Here is a 17678-nt window from a genome sequence, read left to right as displayed (position 1 = left end):
CAAAAACAAAAGTGCTGCGTTTATATTTTTGTTCAGTGTATTAATATAGCGTACAGCTAGTGATGTATTTTTTTCAAATGAAGTCCAGCAGGGATGACTTTTGATTTCATCCCTGGGACATATTCGACAGATCTAGACATAGAAATAGTTGATAGAAGGTAAATGAACCGTCGGTTTTGTGTGAGAACTACACACTGCTTACAGTAAAAACAGCTGAGCCTCCCATCTGCAAGATATTCAGCGCCTGAAACCAGTGTGTCATGTGCAAAAGGCACCCGGCTGCTCACACGGCACTTGTGAAAAAGAGTTAAGCCATTGCACCCTCAGAATGCTGCCCTGCATTAGGTACCTACAGTCTCCAAAAGGACCCACACCTGAAGAACCACCAAAATGTTAGGGTCCACTTAAGGCAGACATCGTCTTTTCTTTTTGTTGTAGGCTTCTTTTTTAATCTTAGAATTAGGCTTGCCTTGGATCAGCCTCTGGTTCTGCCGCTCAAGTCTTAACACTGCTGGGTGACTTGATACACCAAGCTACTCTCCTCCTCTCTCTCTCCATTTGTATAAATATGTCCCATTAATGCATGTCATCAGCTTTGTCTCTTTGCCAGGTTTATGTGCTCACATATCCAGCAGGTTTCTGTTGACTTTTTGTTCTAGACTGAATGCCTCTGTAGACCTGCTTGACTTCCGTTGCAACAGTATAAATTATTTTCAATGATGTATCTTTCTTATCGAGTTGACAGTGTCATCTTCACTTGGACCTCTGTCATTATCATAATCATTGTTATTGCTGTTATTTTCTGCCAGACTGATCGTCAAACACATTTGTTGTGCTCAACCACAAAGAGAAAACATATAATACAATTTTAGTCTGCAAAAATAGAGACTTTGACTTGTCTCAGAGAGTGAACGCTTTGTCATTCAGAGTTTGTTTAGCCTTGGAGACATTGCAGGATTGTGCTTGTGCTAAATGATAAATGAGGTGCAATATATTCTAATTATGGAAACATGGACTTTTTTTTTTTTTTTGGAAGGGGGGGTAGTTCAATGAGAATTGTGCCAATGTTAGACACCCTGAGTAGAAACAGAGGTACTTTTAAGATCTAGAGGTGCTATCTAAATCATAAATTCAAAAGATACTAACGAACAATTAAATACCACTGTGCAAAATATATATATATTTGCCTCCTTGGCTTAAAGGTGAGATCAACAACCATATGTTTCCTGTAGATATAGTGCAGTTGCTCATCACACAAGTTAAGTCACAGATTGATTCAGAAGTGAATTCAATAACGTGTGAGTTAAAAGCATTTCTGAGAGCCTGAAAGTAGATCTTAGAGGACCTTCACTGAAGTAAAAGCCCTTCAGATCAGTAAACTGTTTAGCTGAAAATATTTTTGACATGATGCTTCTGATTGGGGTCGGTGTGCTTCTCTAGCTCTCTAAACACAGGTCAGAGTCAAGTCAAGTTCTGTAAGGAGTGCATTGAGAGGAACTGGCTGACACCAGATCTGATCCTTAATCAATTTACTCTAACAACCCAAATTGCCTTTTTACACGCTTGAGTTGAGTGGGAATTGGGAAGCTTTTCTCACCTCTCATACCTGTGAACTAAATAATAATGAGATTGAATAGGATAACAAACAAATAGGAGACCCAATAGCAAATCCAAAATTGACAAATCAAACACAGCCATCCAAAAATACTTAAGATCAGCCTTTCAGTAGGAAAACGAAATTAGTATCAAAGACAAAAATGTTCTGTGGCTCTCTGAGTCCTCAGAGGGCTCTGTAACTTGCACAGTAGAGCAGAAAAGCACTTGTTATACATTCTTTTCAGAGCAAAAAAAAAAAGTAGCAACAGCAGTGGGGCTCAGGCACAGTAAGAGACCCAATCCAGATGTTAACCCACAGGAATCCAAGAGTCAGTATTGTTAATGCTAGGAGACCTTATTGAAGTGGGTCCCTTTTGAAGAGAATGTATATGTGTGAGCTTTTCCTACTGTGGTAAGTCGAAATGTCTAAAGAACTGCAATTAGTATAACCAGCACCGGTAGGTACCCTTAAGATAGTAATGTTTAGAATTCTGCACTCTGAGACGACTCTCTGGAGATACAGTCAAGTGCACTTCAGACTCCTCGAAAACCTGAGTTAATGAGACTGAAAATTGGGGGGAGGCACTTCCATTACAATAGCACTGCATCAAAACATACAACAAACTACAAATACCTTGAAAAATACCTTGAATGGACCACACTTGAGCGCATTTTAGTCTTAAGAACCCTGTGGAATTCAGTGTCTTAACCAAGGACACTTTGACATGTGGACTGTGGATCTGAGCATTGAACTGCAAACATTTTCTCAATTTCCTGGTTCCACAGCAAAGATGTGTGCTGGGTTCCATCAGTGCCACAGCTTTGTCCAATCTGGCAGTGACAGCCCAACTGGAAGCCTGTTTGAACACTAAGGGTAGTGGGGCACTGCTCATAGCGGCTGGAATCCTAAGATTATGAAATGTCATGAGAACTCCACAAGAGTTCAGGGTACCGAGATCATGTGATAACAACAGAGAATATACTAACAAAAGGTTACTATGCCTTTCTGAGGTTGGTCATTTGGATTTTCTGAGAGTTTTGGCAAGTACCCTATATAAATAAAAGGTTTCTTTTCACCCTTTTTTAGTGTCCATATTCATAGGACTTATATGGTCGGGAGTCTGTTCGTGTTGTTTAATTTTGAATTGACCGAATCCTGTGTCTGGCTTCCAGTTCAGATCACTCTGCTCTGTCCAGCTTGATATGTGCTTGGCGCAGGCTCCGTCAAAAATAGGCTCAGCACGTATCTTTAGTGGGGGTGGAGCAGAGAGACGGCTCTGGGACGCTGAGACGTGCTGCAGTGCTCTCTGTGGAAACACGAGCATTGACTAGAGTGGGCACGGATCAGCTCCGGAGTGTGTGGTGCACATGCCTTCTGTGGAATCAATGGGTACAAGAGGACCCACTCTACCTCTGAGCCACAGCTGCCCTAATTCTATATACACAGGACAGTTTGAAGGTATCAGACAATAACCCATATAGAGCTTTCTGTGAAATTAAATATGAAAAGCTACATCTTCAATCAAATCTGGCAAAATATATTTTTAGTACAAGAGTCATTTTTCATTTAAGTGTCTGTAACATTATTGAACCAAAACCAAATACTGAATTTGACAAATTGCACAAAACCGTCATAGAATGTATCCCTGCCAAGGTCTGTAGAAACATCCTGCATGTCCAGGGGAAATAACCAAACAATATGAGCAGAGCACAGCTTGGTCCCCACAGATAAAGGTTCAATTAAATTTTACAAACACCCACGTTTATGTAACCCCTTAGCCCGACCTGCCAAGAGCTGGAGAGAAGAGTCCTGTCAGCCAGACAGACCTTAGGCCTTCTGCACAAAACCCAACATGTCCCAGACAGCCCCAGGATAGCCAGGCCATTCCACATTATTCACTCTAACTGAAAAATGTATTGCAGAATGGAGAGAAACAACCAAAACATTTAATTACAACGTTATCTGGTCCTCAAAGATAATTAACACAAGCCATAATGTGACCTCGATAGAAACCAAGTAAATATACCTCTGCACAATGTGCCTACAGTCTAGTTATACAGAATGGGTGGCCTGTGATAGAAGTGCTAATAGAGGATGACACTCTGCTCACAGTGTGACAGAGGACAGATTGTCATGCTGTGCTGCATTACAAAGGAAAATAACCCAGATGCAGACTATCAAAATAAAACTAATAAACAACAAGGCCCAACCAAAGCTGTCAGAGTCCAGGGAAATCAATATCCAAAGGAAAACAACAAGGCCTAACAAAACAGGCGAAAACAGGTGAACACACGAAGAGACACAAAGATCATCCCCACAGGGAGTTGAAGTTTGACTAAACCATCAGGCTCAGTGGGGCATTGCCCAAACACTCACTGTGTAATCAGATGCAGGTGACACTAACAAGACAGGTGAAAACCATAAGAGCAGGACACACAATCAAAAGAGTGGGAAAACACACAAAGGCAGGAAGTGCAACAACACAAGAGGAAGTGTGTGACAAAATAAAAGAAGAAATGATGACAAGACAGTTAAAAGACCACATACCTAAAAACAAACTATGGCTCAATCTCAATGTCCTCCCGAAGCCCTGAGCCCTTCTTGACTCAAGTGACGTCACCTGGAAAGGGATTGAGGGCAGGAGGCTGTAAGGGCTCAAAACTGTAAAATTGGAATGGGACAGCACTTTGCTACTTCTCACGTGACCTGCATAACGTCACGTGGCTCACCTTTGCGGCATTAGGAATTTTTATTGCACAATTTTACTTTCCTAAAATTCAAGGCTCTCAAGGGACTGACTGACAGACTGATTGCCATGTGATCCAGGCTCTTACTGCACAGACTGCTTAACCAAAAAATGTAGAATATATAAATATATAACTATAAATGTATTATTTATGCTTTTTATACACGTATGAATATAAATATATTTTGGCTGATCAAGGCTGTATTCTATTCTACATTTATACTAACATGCAAACTTTTTTTGTAACGCAACATTAGTTGTACCTTCCATGCTTCTTGTTTACACCTTTCTTTTTTTATTCAATATTACGGCATTCGTTTACTCTTCCATGCTCGCGGGCTTCCCCTGGGAATCCCGTGTTTCGCCTAACAATACTATGAACTATGGGTAACTACCTTACGCTAAATCTGCAACAATGCCCACTTATGGAAAGGGGGCATAAAGGGCTCAAGAAGTCTGTGAGAGATCCCTCATGCACTTGATGATTTGACAATGGGACAGCGCTAAACCCTCACGGACATAGTGGGAACACGCCTCAAAGTCATTGAGTGTGGACATTGAGATTGGGCCATTGTGACGCAGTGAAACACTTTCTTCCCACCAACCAAAAAGGACACTTTCCCAAACATCTTCAATTTATCCTTCTTTATCATAAAGAAAGTTGCAGTAATCACCCCATTTTCTGAAAGAACAGCACAGATGTGGAATGCCTGAAAATGATTCATTTCCTCCTCCCATTACTTGACAGCACCCAGTATTAATCGGTGAAAAAAAAAGATTAATAATGTCATTTGTTATCATTAATTGTTTTGTTTTTTCTTTAAATGGCAATTTCTTGCACACATACACAAACAATTCCTTACGGATCCCTACCAACACATGCCCACCCACTGAAAGCATGTTTTTATGGTGCTACTTTATTCCAGATTTAATTAATGAAGAGCTTTTATTCTGTTTTGTTTAATGCTTTTCAATATTGTTATGACATTTATGCCAATAAAGTAAATTCGACTTTGAATTTATATAGTTCATAAATTATAGCTGGAATTTTGTACACTCTCACAAAATGAGGGAGGGGAAGTACAGTGTACAGAAGTACACTATAAAGTAAACAGTGAGGGATTTTGGACATAGCCTGTATGATCAGCTTCAACTGTGCAGAAATACATCTGATATCTTGGCTCACTCTCTGTCAGCGTTCATCTTGTCAGTGAAAATGTTTCTACTAAAAGTTCACTAATTTGGTAACTAAACAGAAACAATGACGAATGAATGGTAAAGAAATTGACAACAAAAAATTGTGTTGGGATTTTTGTTTATAAAGCCCTGACACATATTACTCTTTTCAGCTCTTTGGCTCCATGGTAACATGTTTTAAACAAGGCAGCACAACTTGACATAACACCTGTTAGTGATTAACATAGCGTGCTCCATTAAATGATCATTGAGTGTTACAGAGAGGTGCTACCTTCCAATACACATCTACCTAAAATATGATTTATGATTTTCTAAGACTCAAATAAAGACATTGAGTCATTTAGGAAATAATTAACATAATGCAGCTCCAGGTAGTAAACAGGGGATTTGTGTTGTTGAAATATCATCAAAATAACACCGGTCTCATAGTTTTACAGTTTCACAAAAGTTACCAGTTGTTTGTCTGTAGTATCTTTGTGATTCTGACCCTGCTGCTACTCTGGATTGTAAGTCTTTTGTATGTCAGCTCTGCTTTCCCCTCCAGCATTGGCTGTGCTATATTTGGTAGAAAGAATCACTGCTAAACTTCACACTCTTACTTTCCCATGCTGTTTTAGTAAGAAAGTACTGCATGTTTCAGTCACTTAATCCCAACCTCCTGTTATACAAAGTAATAGTGAGCCCACCAGTCACGTGGCAGCTTGATCACTGTCTCCAAACAGACACAGAGGAAAATAAGTGGATAATCAAACAAAACAATAGTCATGATCAGTGACCAATATTTTCATTTGTTTATCAGAATCCAAATGCATCTTGGCAGAACACCAAGACACAGATCTCATAAATGTTTGCATGAGCACAAATGATTTTGTGTTCATTACAGTAGACAAATTTAATCTACTAACAAGGTGAAAGCTATTTGTTAATTAAATGTGTGGTTGTAAAGTGCAAAATGGAAAAGATTAAACAAATCAAATCTCCGGTGCCAGAAGCTCTACTGTACAATGTCTGCTGCTGTCTGCCACAGGCTCTCTATGCTATAGCAAGGTAAACATACATATTTGAAAACTCACTTTCCCCTTGTTTTAGCTGACGGCACTGCTGGGGAACATTGCGCATTTTATGTGGAAGAAAACATTGCACACTGGACATATTTCATTTAATTTCTTATCATGAATGGCTGAAACTAGAGTGCATTTTATTCCCTTTAGTAATTCAGTTAAGCTTAAATTTGCGGTGTATTGTAAATTTGTCTCCTGCTCATTTGAACAATTTTCATGATTTAGAACAGCCAGTGCGCATGTGAACCCATCTGAGCATACTGTACAAAAGGCCTTGCAGGAAGCAGTCAATTAAGAAACATGAAGTTACCGTTATTTTCACACTGTACATGAACAGCACTTTCAAATGGCTTTTGTGAGAAGAGCAAAAAACAGATATCCTGACAGAGTGATAAATATTTTTTTGTTGACTGTAATGAGCTTTGAAACGACACAAAAAAAATACTCTTCTGTGTTTGAGAAAAAACACATCACCTGTTTTAAGTAGGATTTATATGATGACCCAACCTACTTCATACACTATCATTTTTTCTTATATGTAACATCCATAAAACCGAAAATGATGTTGGATTAGTTAGAGATAAACCCTCTGGGGAAGAAAAATAAATAAAAGTTGCTGCAAATGTTAAGAAGACAAAGACTGATTGTTGAAAATGATTGTTTCTGCAATGGTATGAACATTATTCATGTAAAGCCTCTGTTATATTGTGATCTATCTTCTGCTACTCACCGTCTGGTAGGTAATAATGAATTTTATCATGTGGCCCACAGGCATGTTCTGAGTTAGGAATTCTCTCTGGCTGGGCAGGGCTGGCTGGTACTGGATCTTTGCTGTAGGGAAAACAACAGAAGACCATAAATCTGAAAAACTGCTCACTCTTTTTAGTTCCATTTAATCCGCATTCCTGTAGTCTCACCTGATGTACAACATATGGAACATATCCGTGCTTTATTTGAGAGTAAAAGAGGGGAATAAAAATGAAGACTGATGGTGCTCTTGAGCCCTTCCTTCTATTGATCAGGGTGGTTTTATCTTGAGTCATTGACCAGCATAAATGGCCTTGAAAAAATCCCTATGACCTAATGCTGCTGTGGCTGTGGATGCGCTCCAGAGTACTAATCGCAGCACTTACATTTGTAAAAGCTCCATCTCACTAATGTGAGAGCAGTCAAGTAACTTCATCAGTACCGTTGGAGGTAGTGGATGTCATGCATGCAGAGAAGCCAGACTGACTCTGTGCTTTCTCTGGCAAGCGAAGCGACATCTGGCCAAAAGCCAGGCTTTTAACGAATGAACCAGTGGAAGATGTGAAACATCATTTAGAAACTGTCAGGAGCCTGTCAGCAACCTCAAAATAATGCCCTTAATGTTAAACAAAATTGATGAGCCCGAGGCAGTAAAATTGAAAAACAGTGACATGATAAGTGGCTCAAAACTAATTTGACATGGTCACTTAGACGTTCAAATGACAGCACTGTACACATGACAGAAGAGCTGTCAAGTGGTGTCATATCCATTATGCTACTTGTTTTGACACCACCACCCTCAGAGTTGATAGCAGGAAATGCCTTCAACCTCATTATTTGTCAGGCAAATGTTAAATGGTCGATGAAAAAATGAGACGTATTCTGGCATCTTATTCATTGAACACCAAAGTGCTCTGCAGTGACAGCACTGTCATCTACTTCTTAAAGCACAAATCTGATCCGACACTTTCGAGGAACTTCCTCACCGCTCAGCATCACAGTGAAATCAAGATGACATGCAGAAGCAGGTACACGGAGACGCCAGTTTATATAACTAAATAACAAAAAGATTATGTAGAAAAATGACCCCCTGTGTGCTCAGAGGTAGCACGCTGATGGATATGAGTCGAGTGCTGCTTGTGAACAGGCATCAGACATTAACAGCTTTGATAGAAAATATAACTGATATTTTGTTCTATTTCTAGGCTCCAGATATTTTCAGACTCTTATTTTTGAAATAGCATCACTTTTGGCAACCTCTGAAAAAGTGGCATAAATTGCAAACCCTATTTACTAGAGGGCATGGAAACCCCACAGGATGAATGTCACCATCTGGGGCGGAATAGAGGTGCCTGGAAAATGACTTAATATCTTCAGAATCACAAAAGTCAAGTGTTTGCTCTTGGGTTGGCACAAGGGTATGAGTTATGTAGGAGCCACTTGAAGGACAAGGAGAAGCCTTAGCTTCCATCAAGAAATCATACAAATACATTTTTAATTTTAATTTTACCTTCTCCTGTTTGTCTAATCCTGGATAAAGTAAGGGCATTAGACATTAGACTCATCAGTTACAGTACCCTGACTACATCCTTCTGAAAACAAGCCACATGGATCTATTTTGGTCTCTCTAATGGTAAGAAGATGGCTTTCTCTAAATTTGATTTTATATGCTCTTATTGTGCTATTTTACTCTGACCTGATGAGAGGGGAGTTTACACGATATTAGGCATGCAGTTATAATGTTATGACTGATTGGTGCAACTCTATTCTGTTGCAAGTTTTTATCACAGACACTGATGAAGCTCAGATTATCACTTGAACTCTGGTTGCCAGACCTTGACACATAAAGTTGGCACATACATGTTTGTCTGATGCCATAGAGTTGCAAATTATCAAAGTTAATGAGTCGTTTTTGGGGGTTTGGTACGTGGTTGATAAAGTAGTGTAGCAAATGCACTTTGCTGTGCAAGCATCAGGGCTCAGGAGGAAGCATTGGTAAGTTAGTCTCAACAACTCTTGCGTGAATATCCACAACATTTTCCATTAAATCCCATGATTTTTCTTCTTGTTCCACCATGAAGTTGACATCTTCATAGCATTTGTTTTTGGTAGGACACATTTATGTCTCCTTCAAGATGAATTGAAGGTGCAGGAAACATCAGCTGGGGATTTTTTTTTTTTTGTAAAATACTATAATTATTTCCAGGGATACATTTCCAAATGACAAATGACAAAATAACATTCAAATCAATGTAACCTTTATTTGTGTTTCATTTATATGAGCTAATGATAGCAGGCTAAAAAACTAAGTTGGTTATCGTGCTACTTACCTAACATGAGCATGCTAGCTTTTTTTCTTTTACCATGAACACGTTAGCATGTAGATGTTAGCATTTAACTCTAAACACCACTGTTCTTTACGAGTAGAATCACACTGCCAGCCTTATAGGTTTAAGAGAGATAAAATGGTTGGGCGTTCGGGGGATTGGCATGTTATATAACATTTGGGAATCTTTTTAAGCTAAAGTTTACAGAGAGATGAGGGATTGAGATTAGAGCACGCTGTCACTGCCAAATCAGCAGGTTGTTGAATATGTCGACTATTGCATCAATGGTTTAAATTGGATCTTTTGCTATTTAGTGATTCATAACTCTGCCTCAATTACTATACAGTCATTCATTTATTTTTAGAATACATTGTTATTTAAACATAGCCAGTTTTATTTGGAATTACAACCTCCATGATGCCGGTTAGTATCTTGAATCCCTAGGGTCAAAGAATCCATGCAAAAAAGTTTGACCACAATGGATGAAAGAGCAGGGTCAATAAAGGACGAGGCTTATCCTTTGACCTGATGAGGAAAATTACAAGCTCCCTCCAAAGGATGTAAACACAATCCCCATCTGTTCTCATGTCTGACGTACTCGGATTTGACAGACATCAGGCTTCGTTTTGCATCATTCTGTCATCTCTGGGAAACAGCTGCAAGTTCAAGGGCTCAAATGGCTTATTGCTGCAGAGCAATCTGCACAACTGCTGGTTCATGACCTTTAACACTCTGATGTCTAATAATACTGCTTCCCCACAGTGGTTTCCTTTCAGTCTGGTTATCTGGGAACCTGTCTTAATCTCTCTGTCGGCTTTTAAATTGGGTTGGCATTTGCTCGACTCTCGCTTTGTTTTTTCCTTTTTGTGTGTTTTTGTCTGAATGCGCTCTGGGACAACGTTGACCTTGTTACCCTATTTTGTCCGCCACTGACCTGTGAGTGACGTCTGTATTCGCCTTAAAGAAGAGGATTTTTATAATTCCTATTGTTTTCTCACTCTAAACTTTCTTGCAACCCACAGGCACTTTCAGTGTCTTAAAACTGTTAGAAGGATGAAAAAAGAAAAACATGAAAAACCACTCAAATTAAGACATTACATCAAAGGGGTGATGAGTCAGAGATGCTGCTTCCGAGTGGTGATTTATACAAAGAGTGATGCAAAGACACTTAAAAAATATGAAAATTGCACAAGCGAGCTGGAGCTGAAGTTTTGTTCATGACTGTGGGTACACTGTGAAATTAAATCATTTCCTTTTAACCTTAAAAGCCTGTACAGCTGTGCACAGTATGAGATGTGACAACCTGTTGTTGAGAAGAGGTAGTCATGCATGACCTCAAGCTACTGTATGTGAGCGGCAGAGATAATGCAGGAGAAAAAGCCTTCATAATAGATTTAAAGATGTGGTGTGTGATTCTCATAATGTTTTCTGTTAAATAAATTAAATATCTGCCCAAGGTCTGTAAGCTGTGTGTTCTGTGTACACTGAGAAGAAAAGGATGTTGCTGTGTAGTTCTGGCTCTACAGGAGACACAACAAAGTGGGGAAGGTAAATTGCACAACCCAATTCCCTTTATTGGTGTTTGTGTGGTGCACTCTGACCTCAGCCTCTGCAGGTTACTGTCCCTACTCCCCATCTTCACTAACAACGAAAAATTGGAATCTAGGGATGCTACACGACTCATTTTCTCTCGACGGAAATTTAAATTTCAACTAACCAACTACATTTAAGATAAAACACTTAAAATCAGTCAAGAAAAAGAAAAGAGCAAAATGTATTCAATACCACTTCATTTATTATCACAGTCTGCAGAGAGGTGTACTACAAAGCCTGTTCAACATATCCCAGATATCTTCTTCTGATCCGGCTTCACTAAACCTAACAAAGGAGATCACTCTAAACTGTCACACAAAGCTTGTTATCAACATGATGAGTCAATCTGGAGTAACCCTGAGCGCGTTCAAATGAACGGGGCAGAGAAGGCAACATATGACCAATCACAGACACAACAGTCTGCCGTCAGCACATCCACGTATTTTTCAAACACAGCATTGCACTGATATTAGAAAAAAATGAAGTTAAACACATAATCCAGATTAACTTCAACAGACTTGTGTTTGAAACATGAATGAAGAACTAAGAGATGAAAGAACAACTTTTGAAAGCACGAATTATGTCTTATTGCACTTCATTTTATATCTGATAATAATAACTCTGTTTATTCCCTGACAGTGATCTCTCTCTGATTTAATGTTGTGTCGTTTTAGATATTTTTAGACGTAATATTGCAGCTGCAGCTCTGACGGTATCAAACTGAATGCTGTGGAGAAATAAAAATGAGAACGGTTGAAAGTGATAAGCACGCGCAGTTTTATATTAGATGCAGTAAAACAATTTCATCTGAATAATCTGACTTCAGACTCTGTTTATATATGATGTCAGGAAAAATAATCAATAACTGTCGTCAGTATTTTAGATGTTAAATCATACAGGTAGACAAAGTATCCTGCCCGTCTCTCTCCACCCGCGATCAGCTCACAGAGCTCAATGATTGAGCAAGCTGATTGGCCAGTGGGTGGAGTTTTCTACAAACCGATCTCTGATCCTGAGCATAACCTTCCCTGGAGCAGTTCGGGAATTCAGCATGAGTAATCATGATGATCTACCCAGGTAAGAAGGGAACCACCTTCATAGTACAGAAAATCCAGAGTTAACCCTGAAGTTACCTCAATAACCACAAATCCGGCTTCGTAGTATACCCCTCAGGTGTCATGGTTTTGTTAGTTTAGTTTCTCCTTGTGTTTCATGCCTTGGTTACTTATCCTTTGTCTCCCTTGTGTGTTTAGTGATCCATGTCTCTTGTGTTTTCTTAGTCTAGTCTTGTGTTTACTGTTCATATCATTGTAAATCTTCCCTGTTTTCTCTGTGTGTTTCTTTTCTTGTGATCCCTATGTTTTATCTGGATTCACTCTTGGACATTTTTAGTAAATTTTGTTGGTACCTTTTGTTTATTAAAACCTTTTAAATTATAAATCTGCACTTGGGTCCTCCTTAAGTCTTTCCCCAAACATGACAGAAGGATCGAACCAGGAACAGGGGAAACAGATGAATTAAATACACAGAGTAATCAACACAGGTGTGAACACAGAGACACAGGTGAGACTAATTAGGGGATTCACAAAAGGAGGGAAACACACAAGGACATGACGTAAAACTAAACTAGAGACACAAGGATCAGAACTACAAAATAAAACAGTAAACACAAGACTAGACTGAGAAAACACAACAAGGGACATGGATCACAAAACACTCAAGTGAGACAAAGGATAACAAACGCAGAATAAACACTGAGGAACCAAGGCATGAAACAGAAGGGAAAACTAAACAATCAAACCATGACAGCAGGTATGTATAACTGGTTTGCAAGCATGGCCAATGTTAGCAGAGCGAGCACCAATAGCCTTCAGTCCCCTAAAGTGGTTAAACACTACTTTAACCAGACACAACCTTCAGACAACTTTATCTCCATTTTCAGGATCAAAATTCTGCCCAACAGTGTCGCGCCACAAGATGCCATCTGTGCTTGTTTACATCAAGGTAGCATATTTTTTCAGCATCATGACAGTAGCCATTAACTGCTGCTACAGCCTAGACTGAAAATAGACCGGTATGTTGGGCAATAATAAAAATAACTTGTTAAACTGGCTTGTAATTCTGGTGCTGATTAGCAAGGGTAATGATTTTTAATCTTTTCGTTGACTAAACACACACATCCTGCACACGAGACCAACATAGGCAGCAGCAAATTGTAGTTAGCTATAATACTTGTTAATTGTAAATTACTGTTCAGACAAGAAAATATTTGTGTTGTGTTACTTGCTCAAGGGATCATTGAGTGATCATCATTCCAGGATCATCAAGGTGTGATTAAATCAAAAGTGACACCAAAATACCCACTCCTGATATGATGGCAAAATAAAATTCAACAACTTCTGGGTTCATTTACTTCCCCAGAGGAGATTCTTCTGGTGCTGTGAAGGCTGATCCCATTCATCTGTTTCTCAGTTTTACTGTAAATAGTCGCACACAGGCATCAATCTTGCTTGCCAAAACAGAATGAACCTTACAAACCTGGTTTGCTTCTGATTTAACTGCAATGAACGGACCATTGCTTTGCCAAAATAACATGCTGTAGATTTTCAAAAAGATTCTGTTATTGTCTTTTGAAGAGGAAGCAAAAACAATTTAAAAATGCTTGTGATTGAATGGTTCAATCCAACACTTCTGACGCATCTCAGTCAGCCAGATAAATCTACACACTGATTAGCTGTCATGATACAGAATCAACCAATTTAAGGGGCCAGATGAATTCTTGAGCTCAAGCCAGTGGTCTAATGACATCAATTTAATTTGTCATTCGTGTAGAAAGAAGCTGATTTGCATGACTTTCTAGAAATATATCGCACAACAAATAAGATCCCTTTTTGTTGCAACTTTTGAGTCTGCTTAACATGTGTTAATGAGCCAAAACAGCATCCACTAATTCAAAAAGCATGCATAAAGGGTTAAATGCTCCACATATGATGTTGCAGAGGAAATAGTGTCTTTATGAGCTAGTATTGTTTGCATATTTTTTGAATGAGCCATTATACATTAATTTGGAGGGAAACAGACCCCTTCTATTCAAATGAGCTTCATCACAAATATCACATATATTTACTTACACTGGTGCGTACATCCCCACACAGTTAGAGATAAATATTTACCTTCTCTTTACTTCTATTTGAATCAGTTGCTTTTTGCTAGCTCGCTCCTGGATGTAAGCTGGTTATAAACTGTGAAATTATTATCACATTTGTCAGAAATCAACTCCTAGATAAAATGGTAAGAACTTCCACTCTCCATTCAGCTTCTTACATATGTGGACATAATTTAGAGCTGTCAGGATATGTGCATACAAGTGTAGATATGGCCGCTCATCTTAGTCACAATCAGGTGCAAAACTTGAGCTAAGTGCACAGAGCAAATTTGGCAGAACTTAGTTGGCTTTTTTGTGCGTGAATTTCATTAAAGCAATTTGTTTTTTGCATCAAACCTCAAGACGGAGCAGACAGTGGGGCCAGATGACTCACAATTGTTGGTGCTATCAGCCGCCACAATCTATTCTTAGTGAATTCCCTATTGAGTCCTGTATCCATTAGCACGTTACATCACTTATCTTTTATTGAATAACATCAGTAGAGTCTTGACACTGAAATTGAATGGACGACAGTAGAGGCAGATACCATCCCCCATCTCTCCATACACACACACACACGGAGGACATTACTTAATGATTTCTGCTGGAGGTAAGCATGACCACCCTTTCGCCAAGAAATGGATTACATCAGTTTGGTTTTGATGTCCAATATTTTTTTTAGCAATGAGACTGACGTGCTTTTCTCATTTATTTGACATGCAGAATGTATGTGTTGGAAAATATCATTTTAAATATTGTTTTAAGTGATGAAAAGAATAGTAAGCTCAATGTATTTTCAGAGCATTTGAGAAAACAGAATAATAGTTTAGCTTATTTTGTTCCACAGGAATAAAGGCAACCAATAGAAAACTACTTGTAAAAATGAAAGGAATCCCTCATGAAATATGGTAATGTGAAAAAATCAAACACATTTTAAAGCTCTTTATGTTAATGTCATTATTAGCCTTACCCCTTCTGGTCAGGCTTCATAAAGAAATTAGCTTTTGTTGTTCTTTTGATATATCTTCATTTTTCATTTGTGATCAAAGCTTCAAAGAGCCGTATGTGCTTTACTTGCATGCGTATCACAGTTGCTCTTAAGGAGAGATGCAAATACTGTTATATTGAAATGGCTGAATTCATTTCCACAGATTTTAAACTCATAAAGATAAAAATCCCACTGCGTTACTTATCATCACAATCACTTCAGCTCTCACTCTAGGTTTAATCCTGAAATTAGGCTCCATTAGTTTCGCTCACAGCACAGCGAACACTGGCCCAGAATCCTGGCTCACAGTGTTAGTTGGCAAATCAATGCTAATTCACTGCTTACCTGTTTTCTACTAGTGTTAACGAGGCTGTGGACGAAACAGTGAGAGATAGATGTAATAGTTTCTTCACCACTGCCCAAGCCTGCTGTCATTACAGCAGCTCCTCCTCCATTAGAAGACACATTACAGCATCAGATAAAGCTTTGATTGGCTGCATGACAAGTTCAGTTATAATCTTGTGCATCTTCAGCAAGTGATGCCAGGAGCTTAAGTTCCAACACCTTCGCAATGAACACACATGCACAGGTAGACCCATGTGCACACACGTCTCTATCAGGGAGAAAAAGACATTGAAACTAAATGTTTATTTAGTAGAGCTTTCTCTATAACTATCTCTGAATATAAGCCTGTATGCCTAATTGCATTATACCCCAACTGCATGCTGTGAAAGCTTAATTAGGATTCCTTTTGTCATGCAGTCTTGGAATGAATAAACATGGAAACCTACTTACCAACTAAAACATGCACATACTTCTTCAACCACATCTTCCAAAGTCAACACAAAGCCAAAACTCTCATCTCCAAGCTCATTCTTTTCATGCCTGGCAATCTCATATGCAGTGGAAAAAAACAGTTCATAAATCATTGAGTTGAGAGGGGAAGGTGGTAACGAAAAAAGAAGGTAACAAACTGACAGGACTCATTATAAAAGATGAATGGATGAGGAGGGAGATAAATTCCGGAGTATGGGGCAAACCTGATGCACAGGGGAAACTTTGCTCAAGCTCAGCCTTTTGAATGTGTGAGTATGTGTGCGTGTGTTAGTGTGTGCGTGTGCGTGTGTGTGTGTGTGTGTGTGTGTGTGTGTGTGTGTGTGTGTGTTTGTGTGTGTGTGTTAAGGCATTTTTTGATACCAAAAACCACTCAAAGTCCAAGAAAGTATTCATCCACCCAGTCATTGATCCAAAGAAAGGGAATTAATTCACTTGCTTTGTCAGAAACAACCACAAAAGAGGAGCCAAACGCTGCTTTACACTTTTAGTGTCCAAGTGATTCTCAGAATCATCTAGAGTCATTATCATCAGTCCCGCTGGCTGCATTAAGTCCTCTTCTTTCCGCCCCCACTAACTGGAAAGCTGCTCAGGTTTGCCCACCTTCACAAAATTCAAACGCAAACATGTCACACAGATGACATCAAGCAGAGATCCTCTCTTTAATTTATCCCTGACTCCCTTTGGAAGAGGCAACGTCTCAATCACTGGCCTGGCTTTGGCTTTTGAAACTCCCCGTCAGTCTTCCCACGTTGATTTAAGGCCAAAGCGTGGCACTGTGGCACCCGAGCCAGAGCAATCCGTGCTGCATAATTCAACACCGCTCTCAAACCTGTCTCATTAAGGAACCTGGCTGTGGTCCATGGCTCAGAGTACGAGGCTTTGAGTGACAGATCTGTTGCCAGCTTAGTACAAACAGGCACAGACCCAGGCTAAGCCTGAGCTTTAGATTCACCACCCCCAAAACCCAGCCGTAGTTCTAGCTTACGTAAAACCAGTCTTAGTGTCCAAGTACCAAATTTCAAAAATCAGACACATCCAACTCAACACTTTTTCACCCTACATGTTGATTGCAAGTTGGAATCTAGGAATCCTACATCCTGAGAAGAGAAGATAAACTGAAAACTCACTTGTACACCATGATCTTCAATACACATGGCTAACTTTATAATACAAGCAGTAATGAACACCCTGAAATCAAAAAGACAACCAAGTCAGATTTGTATGACTCGGCATGTCTTCAAAGGATATGAGCAATGGTTCTATTAACATGCATGGTTCATGTGAACAGAGAACATTTTACTTCAGGGGTCCAAGTCTCTCCTTTCTCTATTGCCGAGGCTGTTAATGACTCTCTTCTCACTTTCAACTCCCCACCACCGACCATAGCAAGTGTCAAATAAGCCCCCAGTTAAAGTTTGGTGTTGACTTTTTGCCCTTGTC

The 17678-nt window shown here is 39.3% G+C and overlaps 1 protein-coding gene across 1 annotated transcript in view; it reads right to left on the bottom strand.

The window, feature by feature from the left end:
* Nucleotides 1–17678, bottom strand: part of si:ch211-127i16.2 (probable flavin-containing monoamine oxidase A) — a 50876-nt gene that overhangs the window by 23264 nt on the left and 9934 nt on the right. Inside the window, exon 8 of the mRNA XM_034709032.1 lies at nt 7332–7432. Coding sequence (XP_034564923.1) covers nt 7332–7432 — 101 coding nt within the window. The remainder of the gene's footprint in view (nt 1–7331; nt 7433–17678) is intronic.

The sequence above is a fragment of the Notolabrus celidotus genome, chromosome 19 (assembly GCF_009762535.1).
Source record: "Notolabrus celidotus isolate fNotCel1 chromosome 19, fNotCel1.pri, whole genome shotgun sequence".
NCBI lineage: Eukaryota > Metazoa > Chordata > Actinopteri > Labriformes > Labridae > Notolabrus > Notolabrus celidotus.
The sequence above is the reverse complement of the archived record's forward strand: the minus strand, read 5'-3'. Positions and strand labels throughout refer to the sequence as shown.